This window comes from Amphiprion ocellaris, chromosome 2, assembly GCF_022539595.1.
Source record: "Amphiprion ocellaris isolate individual 3 ecotype Okinawa chromosome 2, ASM2253959v1, whole genome shotgun sequence".
NCBI classification, from domain to species: domain Eukaryota; kingdom Metazoa; phylum Chordata; class Actinopteri; family Pomacentridae; genus Amphiprion; species Amphiprion ocellaris.
In genome coordinates, this window is record NC_072767.1 from 9,645,784 (window position 1) to 9,657,866 (window position 12,083).

Sequence of the window (12,083 nt, forward strand, 5' to 3'; positions counted from 1 at the left end):
GTGAACAGAAGTCTGAGAACCTCTGAGATCAGGCTCAACATGCAGAAGACCAAGCAGGCTCATGCTGCAGTGTTCTGTACCGCCTCTGTTCTGAAGGAGGGATGCGATAAGATGGATGCCATTTAATAGACCATGGATGGCCTCAAAAACTACCTAGCATATTGTGGGTCATATTTGTCAATATTAATTATTAGAAATGCAAATATTAGTTTGATGATCTGGAACATTTCAGTGTAAGAAATAGGCAAAAATAGAAGACAACAGGAGGGGGGGGGGGGAATACTTTTTCACAGCACTGTGTATGTCCCAGTAGCAATGGCAGTACAAGCCAATAACCCCAGCCTCTGTGATAACAGACACAGCCTACGCTCTTTATTACACCATGCTCCTATGGAATGGGAAAATACTGTATTTCATTCCAAGTAAAAGTCACCCTTCATCTGTACACCGCTTAATCCTCATTAGGGCTGCAGGGGGGCTGGAGTCTATCCCAGCTGACTTAGGGTGAAGTTAGGGGACACCCTGGACAGGTCAACAGTCTATCACAGGGCTACATATAGAGACAATCACGCTCACACCTACAAACAATTTAGAATCACCAATTATCCTCAGCATGTTTTTGGACTCTGAGAAGAAGCTGGAAAACCCACCCAGGCACAGGAGAACATGCAAACTCCACACAGAAAGACTCCAGGCCAGGAATCAAGCCCAGGACCTTTGAGCTGTGAGGTGACAGTGCTAGCCGTTGCATCGTCATGCCACCCACAGGTTAAAGTCTTGCATGAAAAATCCTACTATTCTAAAAATCCTACTGTAAATATACTAAAGTATTACCAGCCAGAGGTGGGTAGAGTAGCCAAAAATTGTACTCAAGTAAGAGTAATGTGACTTCAAAATAATATCACTCAAGTAGAAGTAAAAAGTAGTCATCCAAAAAATTGCTCGAGTAAAAAAGTACTTCATGAAAAGACTATTCAAATACTGAGTAACTGTTTGATTGTAGTGTCTGATTTATTTTTCCGAAAAGATGTGATCAGACAAAAATGTAAAATAATGTGCAAATTCTGGTATTTTCAAAAAAATTTAAAAATAGCAAAAATAAATATCTTTACAAAATGACAAGTTAAGGCACAAGAAACACAAATTTCCAAATCTGTTTTTCACAACATAAAGCTTTTGAAACAAATACCTGTAATAAGGTAATGTTTGTATGCTTGAACAGTGTAAATTACTTCCAGTGACAAGATATACTGTATGATGTATTTCACTTCCCTCCAAATGGCACAGGCTCAGTAGATAGAAAATAGCAATCCAACTAGGGCTGGACCCGAATATCCGAATATTTGGTTGTTGTGGTGGTATCCGAATATCAATTTAGAGATCCGAATATTCGGAATTCTGCCCCCGCCGGCTGTATCACGCAGACCTACCAAGCCTGACGTCACGCTTCACTTCGCCCATGTTAGTAGACAAAAGCCGAAGATGAACATATCCATGCTAATGCTAATGTTGTTGGACTCCGAAGCAAGACCAAATTTTTACCCCCATATATATATATATATATATATATATATATATATATATATATATATATATATATATATATATATATATATATATATATATATATATATATATATATATATATATATATATATATATGTAGCGGCCAGTAGGGGTCCCCACTCAGACGTCGGGAAGCATCACTTCCCCCTTGTTTCCGGAAGTGGCCTTTAAATAGCTCCCGCTGCTTTCAGTCAGTCTCGACTAGGGCTGGCTGGAGGCAGGTAGGTGTTTTTAGCTCTCCCTCATTTTATGCTTTTTAGGTCTGGTTTTAAATGGTGTTTTAACGGTTTTAGTGCAGAGATACTCCGGTGGCAGCTTTTATCCCCCTGGATCTGTGGTTTTAATCTACACGGTGAGATGGAAGTTTTGTTTGTTTTTAGTACTATTTACAATCGGTTCTGACATCTGTCTCTTTTAATCCACAGATTTTAGCCTGCTACTGATTTAGAGTGCTTTAAAGTGTTTTAGGGTTTTAGAATTTCAGTTGGTTTTGATCAATTCAAATCGATTACTTTAATTTGGTTTGTTTTTAACCCTAATTTCTCTGCACCGTGTTTTATTTTATTCATGTCCCCGGGTGTTTAGCTTTTGGTTTAGTGAGTTTAGTTCCCCAGGGTGGCTTGGGAAGGAATTAGCCCGTATTTTTGTTTATTCACTTGGGGTCTTTGTTGTTTGGCATGTGTGTGTTGGTAGCACTTTCTGTTTTGTTTGCGGTGGGGCGATTCCTTCTCAACCATCCTTGTCGATCTTTTATTTATGTTAATATCCCTTTTTTTCAGGTTCTGTTTACGCCCAGGGTCTACAAGGTTTTAATTGTATCTAATTCTGTATTTGGCCAGTTTTATAATTACCTGGAATAAATCGTATTTAGCTAATAAATTAATTTTAACATTACATTTGATTGCTGCTCCATTTTAATATTTTAAATAAATTTTATTGCACATTTTTAAGTCATGTGTCTGCCTTGTTTTTACTAGGGGGGGTCTATAATTTGAAAATATTGAGCTAACCAGCTTAAACTCTTCTTCTATCCATAAAAACTAGAAATTTCAACACTTTTTTTGTATTTTCAGTTTGCTTCTCCCTGCTACTGACATATATGCATATATCGCTAGTATTAAAACTTTCATTTAACATTTACACTAAGACTAAAAGGGGAAATCTTTAGACAAGCTTTGTATTTGCAGTTAAATTCCTTTGGTTTTGATAAAGATTGATAGAAATTAGTGAACTGAAAGAAAACTGTAAATTTAGAAACCATTATTCACAAGTAAAAGCTATAAAATCCCCACAATCTGACTAGAATTGCAGTTCTCTCACATTCTGCTGGATTTTCTGAATGTACCATACTTTATCTCACGTGACAAAATGCTGTGGTTGTCTTAAGAGTTTCTACAGCCTATCTTTACATCATCTAGCCTAGAAAATTTTGTTATCAAATGTACCTTCCTTTGTTTCCTAAAATGTAACCTGTACTGACTGGAATAAAAGGCAAGATGATCTGAGGGCTGCTGGATTAAGCAAGAAAGAGGCCACTCTATTGCATGTAGAAAACAGAAAGCTCAGTATCCTTGATAGACTAAAGGCCCAAGGTGGACCTTTCACGGCAGCTGAACAAATTGATCATTACCTTCTTAAAACCACTGATAACCTCAAGACAAAGACAAAACAAATGAAAGAAGTTACATATGCCAGAGACACATCAGTATCATTACCAAGGACAAGCCATGTTTTCAAGATGTTTGCCACAGAAGGAGGGAAGCGAAAGATGCTTACACCAGAGCAATTTGGTGAAAATCTGAAAATCCTCCTCGGAAAAACCAGTGATAGATCAAGAGTTACTCTGGCAGACTTTTGTGTAGCAATGGAAGCCCTTCCCTAATATCAGAAGTATTAGGTGAAAAAAGAAGTAACCTGCAAACTTTCAAGTAGATCAAAACAATGAGACAAGACTTTGAAGGAGATGAGTGAATTTGTTGTAAAATCATGCAAAACGCGGTATTTCATTAAACTCAAGTAGCAGAGAGAAGCAAGCAATAAAATAGAAATAAGTTGTACATGTGTGTTTTTTATGTATTAAAGGTTGATTTAAACCTATTAGCCAAATATTTTGTGAGAAAAAGGTATTTATAGACCCCCCTAACAATACTTACCTGTGTGTCTTATTTTAAGCTGGTGGTTCTTTTATGGGTTTTTAAAACACTTTTTACCAGTTTATTCTTAAGTACCTCGGGTCACATATATATATATATATATATATATATATATATATATATATATATATATATATATATATAGAGCTTGTTTTTTGTTTTTTTGTCGTTTTTTTCTTTTTAATCTTCTTTTTTTCTTTTTTGTGAGAGGAGGGGGGTGGAGGAAGGAGAGAGGGGAAAAAAAAGTTTCCTGTAAGAATTGTATATTTTTTTGCTAACTGAATGCACAAAATGAAATTATTGTACTGTAATTTTTTAACCGAAATAAACCATTCATTCATTCGTAAACCGTTCATTCATTCATTCATTCAGCTACAGTAACGTAGGTCACTGTTTTATATGTGATATGCTCCAGTTGTGAAGAAGCGTACTAGTTACAAAGCTGACTTTCACGCTTACCTGTACAGTTTAGCTCGACTTTTGGATGCTAACATTGTTAGCAGCAGCATCGGTAAACAGCAGAAGCCGGTAAATGTGGGCGGGACAGAGTCCTCGGCTTTTAGTCAGTCTGACCAATCGCTGCTCTCCGGCTCCGCCCTCTGAGAATCTTTTTTCTTCTCTGGCTCATAGACTGTATATAAAGATGGACGTAGCACCCGTGACATCACCCATTGGTTTCTGCACTGAGAAAATAAAGCCTCTTCCTGGTTGACATCTTGGATTTTTGGAGCCAGTGATGACAACAACATTCTCAGAAGGCGGAGCCGGAGAGCAGTGATTGGTCAGACTGACTGCGAGCCGAGGACTCTCTGTCCCGTCCACATCTACCGGCTTCTACTTTTTACTGACGCTGCTGCTAACAACGTTAGCCTCCAAAAGTGAAGATAAACTCTACAAGTAAGTCATTTTTGTAACTAGTTGTACTCTTCGACAAAGCTTATAGTTAGGGCTGACTGGGGGACCCTGACGGGGTGAGCTGGTGTTTTCATTTGCAAAACTGACTTCCCCTCTTGACGTCCCTTTAGTTTGCCCCTAGTTATGCTGCTATAGGCCTAGACTGCTGGGGAACCTCTCTTGATGCACTGAGCCCTTCTCTAACTACCTATGTATTTACTATATATACCATTATTGCACTACATTCACTCTGTTTCTTTCTGTGTCCTTTCTCCGAGTGTCCCTGGTCCCAGAGCTGGATGCTGGATGCTTCAGATGTGTGGCTGTGTTTTATGGTCCTTGTGTCCCACCCCCCACCTCTCTATCTCTACCTCTCTATCTGTATCCCTCTATCTCTACCTCTACCCCTCTATCTCTACCTTTCTACCTCTTCTGTCCCTCTCAACCCGCCCGGCCAGCAGGCAGATGGGTCCCCCCACATTAGAGCCGGGTTCTGCTCGAGGTTTTTTTCCCCTGTTAAAAGGGTGTTTTCCTTGCCACTGTCGCCTTTTGGCTTGCTCTGGGGGTCAGGCATATGGGTTCTGTAAAGCGTCTCGAGACAATTTGACTGTAATTGGCGCTATATAAATAAAATTGATTGAATTGAATTGAATCTTCTCCACATCTGGACAATATCACATATAAAGCAGTGAAGTTACTCTAAGTTAACATCAGACTGTAACCTCTGATATAAACATGTTCTAACATCGTGTTTTAAAATTGTTCTGTAAATCTGAGGTTATGTTTACTGATTAAGTGTTAACACTGATGCTAAATCAGGTTAGTCAGTGTCATAAACTAGTTAACTGTTAGCTGTAGCTAAGTGTCCTGCAGGTCACAGCTGATCAATCATAACGGATCAATAACTGCTGTTTTAATGATCAGCAGATATAAATAAATCTATGTTTATGTTTCTCCACAGAACTGTTACTGGTGAATGTTAATCTCTCAGTTCAGTTCTGAGTTAATATCTCTGTACTTTGCTTCAGTTTTCTTTCTCTACAATAGTGTATGGTCAGATAACTGTGGAGCTCATGTTAATGCTAATGGTACATTAGAATAAAACAGAATAAACTTTATTGTCCATCTAACGCAGTAAAATGTTCTTTAGCCTCAACCAGGAAAACAAACATTTCTTTAAGATTCAAAAATAGAACAAAAACACAACACTCTATTGTGTTTGTAGTATCTGATCTGATATGAGTTCTGATAGTTGTTGACCATAAAGTGAACTTTTGGCTAACAGATGTTAGTAATTTCATTGGTATGTGTTTCCAGCTCAAGAAACTCTATGCTTTGTTGACCTTGGGGTCCACTGTTAACCTATAGCTGACCTGTGACCCTTAGGAATGTGCAGAAGGGGGGTTTCGTCTGAGGAGTTATCACTCTTTAGTAGGGATTTAAACCAGATGTTGTAATTCTATCCTTTACCAGAGGGTATAAAATGACCACCAGCCCTTTGTTCAAGCGGGATTTTCATATTGGCTGGGAAACTCTCCACAGGCAGACCATGGTGCCTGTTCAGATGCTGTCCTTTTCAAGTAATAAAACTATATTATAAAAGTAACAGTGTCAACGGACGTTTTATTCAACATCTACACATCCTTGAGGTCTAAGAGAAACTACGACATGTTCCATTCATATTCTGCTGTCTTCACTCTGATATTTAATGTTCCAGCAGTTGGAATGAAAGAACTTTGTAGATCTTTTCCTCACTGTTAGTGTCTTTTCCTTCCAGCCTTGGTCTGGATCATTGGGAACATCTTGTCTGATGGACTGAAGCTCCAGAAAACATGAACATCCAGCTGTGGTTGTCTGAAGAGTCTTTTCTCCTTCATCACTGTGAGGAAGAGCAGCACCAATGTCCTTCTCATAAGAATAACAATAATGCAGCAGATTCAACTTCTCTCTTCATAATACAACTTGTCTTGTGACTGTTCAGGATTTGCACTTCACTGTCAGCAACACATTATTTCATCCATTTATTACGTGTTTACACATCTTTACAGTTCAGAATTGTTAAATAATGTAGTTTTGAAATGTGCAATAAAGGAAATAATGAAGCTCCTGCTCTGAATGTGTTGATGTTTTAATACAGCATATCTGCTATAAATAATTATTTATAGCAGATGATAATGGCAACATGTACTCTGTATTATCATTATGCTAGAACAGCAGAGATGAAGTTAAAGGTGATAAACGGAACCTGTGAATACTAAGAACAGAGAATAATAAACTGAAAGCGTTGGTCTGTCGTTCTGTAAGTGAAAGTTAAATAGGATGTCGTCCATTCAGTCTCCTTCTTCACAACCAGATGAGGTTTTCCTTTTGTTGGCTTCACTCAGAAGATCCTCACAGTGAAAAAGAGACACTTGAGATGAGGACAGACATCACAGTAATCAGCATCAACAGCAGAGGTTCATTTTAAAGTATCCTTGGAAAGATTTCCTGTTTCATATATAGCTTTCCAAGCACTGAAAGAAAGTCACTTCAGTTTTAGGGGAGAGGATTTTATTCTTCCGCTTATCCGTGCTGTGATTTAAATGTAGTAACTGTAGTGTTCATCATTACTTTGATCATATTCTGGGAGGTTATGTTTCCAATCTGCACTAAAACATACTACAACATGTGAACCAGTCATTAAACAACGTTAACCATTAGAGAGTACATTTACTTTTTTTCCCCCTAGTTTAACTTCAGAGGCTCTGCAGATATTCAGGACTACTGACAACACAGAACCTTAACCTTACTGTTTTAATCACATTTAGGTTTTCTAAACGTTACATTAATGTGAACCAGCGTCTCCATGGACAGTTTATTAACTAAATGTACCACATTACACTAACATAACACACTTCAGCTGTTTACATGACACACAACACAAACATCGTTAGCTTAATGCTACATTAGCTTTAATCAGGCTACGACTGAGCAGCTAGCTCGGTTAGCATTGCTAATTTACATTAAAGCTAATATTTACTGGATGCTAACTCTCTTCTCTGGTCAACACACACGCAAACTAGAAAAGCACTCATAGAGTGCAGTACTCCGCCAAAGCTGTTCAGTTGACATCATTTCCGACGGCTGAGATCTTAAATAAAAAATGACCTTGCGCTGAGCGCAACCATGTGTTAGGCATGTGCATGTTATGTATGAATACCAAATTGCGTGTAAATTATTCTTATAAAAGTCTGTTGATCAGTTAACCCCTTTGGCAAATCTTTGTTTTGCTACTGTTAAAATAACCGTTCCTTCCATGCTTTTATTTTGAAGACGTATTTTTAATGTTGCGGGCTTTTATTTTGTCACCATTCCAGCAGCACAGGAAGTGATTCTCTAAGAAGCGGTTTCTTGACATGACGAAGACTCTGCCGAAAAGTCAGAAAATTCAAATAAAGATGAAAGACAATGGTTACACGCTGTTGCTGTCTAGCAAAGGATGTGTCTAAACTTATAACATTTCTAACATTTGTATATATAGACAAATTAAATATAATATGCATAAATATAAAATATATAATTTTTATAATCTTGCTGTCTTGTGCAAAGTGGATAGTCAAACTGAATAAAAGTACAAATACACAAATACATTTAAATACATGATTTCTATATCATTTAATTATTTTTTTTTAAACTTTATTATTAGTACTACGAATAATAAAGGGCAGATTATGAATCAGCACCATGGAGCAAATCTGTGGCTATACAGTATATGTCTTGAAAAGGTATGAAATTTAAAAGCAAGGACTCCAGGCAGAGTAGCCACAGTTAAAGAGTCCAGTGTCGAGTGGTGATCTAAATTCAACTTCAAAATAATAATTTATCACAAATACACTACATCACAGGTTGGAGTTTGAACCAATGGCCTTCTGATCAGTATTCCTCCTGAGACTTAACCACTGCTGCACCTTGTATTATGAGGTATGTTTCTGTATAGTGTTTTAAATTCTTGCTCCATGTGCCCCCTTTTAATTTTGAGCACCTGGGCCTCCAAAGGTCTCTGCACAGCCTCTGGAAAATAAAGCATATCTAATGTGGTAAATAAAAAATCATGAGTCGAGAGTAGCCCAGTGTAACGGAGCAAGAGTAGCGTTTCTTATTCACAGATCTACTCAAGTAAAAGTAAACGGTATGGCAGAGTAAAACTACTCTCAGAAGTACATTTTTTTTCAAAAAGTTACTCAAGTAAATGTAACGGAGTAAATGTAACTCATTACTACTCACCTCTGTTACCAGCTAAATGTAATTTCAAGTAAAACTCCTGGTTTACTCGCTCTGACTGACATGACATCTCTTCTATTTTAACAGCATGGTAAATTATCTTGTGTCAAATCTAGACAGGTAAATGTCAGATAAATGTAGTCCAATTGGAAGTATATCAAAGCACTTCAATAGCCAGTCACAGTTCAATGAGACATGCAATCAAAGCTTGCTTTAGGAGTTAGATTATTGGAATATGCAAGTGGTGCCCTCTCAGAGTTGTTGAGTGGAACCGTTTCTTAGTTGACTTACCCTCCCCTCAGCTGTCACATGCAATGCTTACCACATGAATGTGATTGGCATTACAAATTAACGTAAAGGGTGTAAGTATTGGGGTTACAACCCTAACAGGTATTTATGATACAAAATTACCCTAGTAATTTACACAGTAATAATTTAAACCCTACATTTTTTTAATATATAAAATGCTATTTTACCTGATGATAATGCATAATAAAGCTGAGACCATACAGTGTTAATAATTGTAGAGATCAACCTCACCAGGAGAAGGGTAAATTATTAAAAGTATCTGGTGAAATGTACGTGCCTCATTCTGAGGAACAGGGGCACGTGGGTCATAGTGTGTACACTGAAATGTTTTTCAAAGCTACTATTATTCAAGCTACACTACGCAAGAACTGCCAGCATTAAAATCACTTTTTGTAACTGTAAAATGGCAGATATTAGATTTTATGATATTTATGAAGTTTAAATTAGTATTTTTATTGATCTAAAGAATGCTAAGGGTTCCTATCTGTTATGGAATGAGTTTTATAGTAAAATACAAATATAGTAACATTTTCTGCAAATTTCATTTCCCTTTCTTTGTACTCGTATAACTTTTAAAAATTTTCTTGCTTGTAACTAGACAAAGACTCTGCTGGAGAATTGCTAAGTCTTGTGAGGAGTATTTACAGGGTTATTCAATATTCTGAATTTAAAAAAGATCTTGTCAAACAGATTCTCCTTGTATGTTAATATTCAAATCTCTAAAATTCACTGAGAAAATACAGAGCACAAGTACAACAAATACAATTACATCTGCACAGTCAGTCTTTCCCCAGCATTATTAGTTACATTTTTATTTGTATTTACATCCAGTTTGTTATATATAAATATAATACATAATTTTCAGAAAAAACATCAAGTCAAGTGCATACAAGAGCTAAATTACAATTTGGTGAAGCAAAGCACACACTGATTGACTGGTCTTGAGGGAAAAAGTGTGCACAAGAATATGTTAATCTTTGTACCAACAAATTTAAATTCAGAGAGAATGATCAGCAAACTTCACCCATCAGTATCCATTCTGCCTTCAGAAAAGCTGCAGACCAAATAAAAAGACAGCAGACAGTGAAGTGTACAATATTCAGAAACAGCTTTTGTTACAATGTCACAAAAACTGACAAAACCACTGCTCAGTCCATTCAGAAATTTGATTTCAATGGGAGTCCTTCGGAGTTTGCAGGCTGAAGTTGTCAAAACAGCCAGCAGGTGGCATCAGTTCACAGAGTGTGGAAGTAAATGCCAGTCCAGCTGAATTGGACATGAGTGAATGTAGTTTAGTATAGCATCAGGGATAGTAATGACGTGTGAATGTAGTTAAAATGAGTACAGCAGTTTATCTCTGACTGCTTTCTGGTTTTGATCAGAGTTAGCAATCTTGTCCAACGCCAGCACATCTCTGCCACAGGACTTTATTATAACAAATAGCCATGCCAAACCCTGGTGGTTACTGAGAGACACGCGGGAAAGGCAAAACAGGGCGGGTGGAGGTAGTGGCACAGAGAGCTGGATGGGAGATGGGAAACTTGTTTAGGAGAGGGCTTAGTACAGAAAAAAGTTAAACTGTTTAATGCTTGGCTGATGAAATGAAAGTCAACAAACTGTCTGACCACTCAATTTCTACGATCAGCTCATCAATGTCTATTTTGAGTAAAAGGCTTCAATCAACTTTCTCTATTTTACTTATTGTTAGAAAAAAAAATGTGTTTTCTTGCTTTCCAGTATTAATCAGAGGGATATACAGTAGCTGCTAAGTGGTTCTGTGTCTAGGTCGTCCCGTCTGCAGGCCAACATGCGTCGCAGGTGTTGTTAATGATAATGAGAGCAGGACTAGCTGTCTGCTGACTTGTCTCACACATGGCACTCTGCTCAGACGGTTTAGCAAACACTTGCGGCGTGTTCAGGTTGTAGACTCCTGCCCGAAGAAAACAGGCTTGAAGAGATAGGCCCAGCACCTCCTGAGGCTTCAGCTGCAGCTTGTACTGGGTCTGGCCCACCCAAGCGAATGAGCTGTGGACCTCTAGCGACTCTGGACTAGAAAACATATGAATGGAAAGAGAGCTTAGAAAATATGTTCACTGCAGTGAAAATTACTGAAAACGCAACTGTCTCGAACAAGTGTCCAAAATTATGGCCGGCAGCTCTGTCACTATTGGTGGGTGAATGGGTGAATGAGAAACACAGTGTACTGTACAAGTGCTTATACTTGTACTGTACAGGGTGCTATATAAATGCAAACCATTTACCATTTATTTAGTACAGTGAATATTTCATCGATAACATTAATTTCACTTTGATTTCTACAAATTGAAGTGATAGAGGACAATGTCAGACCTAAATTTTCTTAAATAAAATATCGTGCTTAAATGTACAAAATTTCAAGTGTAACATCTCTGCTGTGCAGCTGTAGTGTTAGAAATAAGCAGCTGCACTGATCAGTGAAATAAATGTAATAACACACAATTAACCTTTTTTTTTTTTAAAACCAGCATTCCTATCTTGCATCATTTGCAGTAGGAGCTCTTTTCTACCATAATTAATTTCTAGTCCTTATAGCTCTTTATTACAGCAACCTATTCACTGAAGTAGGCTGCATAAGATTTGTCCATTTTAACATTGATAACCACTGTTGTGATAGCATTATTTCTGTTTGGGGGTTTTAGGTTTTGTTGAGTCGGCATACACAAGAGCCTGGTTATGTCAAACTTGATTCTTGGTACACCCCTCTGGCCAAATAGTTCAGTTTTGACTCATCAGACAATAGAATCTTTACCTCCATCAAGAACTTCATGTTTTCAGTTAAATTTTTATAACAGAATTGTGCATAACTACAGGATGATTTTCATAGACGGTGGTGGAAAGGTGGAACATGGGCAAAGCAGGAAC

General features: G+C 37.5%; 1 protein-coding gene and 1 long non-coding RNA gene across 5 annotated transcripts in view; one reads left to right on the forward strand and one right to left on the reverse strand.

The window, feature by feature from the left end:
- The first annotated feature begins 3,921 nt into the window (after positions 1-3,921).
- Positions 3,922-6,720, forward strand: LOC129347386 (uncharacterized). Its single transcript, XR_008599463.1, has 2 exons — positions 3,922-4,616; positions 6,391-6,720. It is a non-coding gene; the product is annotated as an uncharacterized LOC129347386 (long non-coding RNA).
- A 3,244-nt stretch (positions 6,721-9,964) lies between these two features.
- trappc8 (trafficking protein particle complex subunit 8) overlaps positions 9,965-12,083 on the reverse strand; it is a 38,473-nt gene continuing 36,354 nt past the window's right edge. For all 4 annotated transcript variants that reach the window (XM_023290857.3, XM_023290855.3, XM_023290853.3 and 1 more), the window contains one exon: positions 9,965-11,231. In XM_023290857.3, coding sequence (XP_023146625.1) covers positions 10,964-11,231 — 268 coding nt within the window. In that variant the 3' untranslated portion in view covers positions 9,965-10,963. The remainder of the gene's footprint in view (positions 11,232-12,083) is intronic.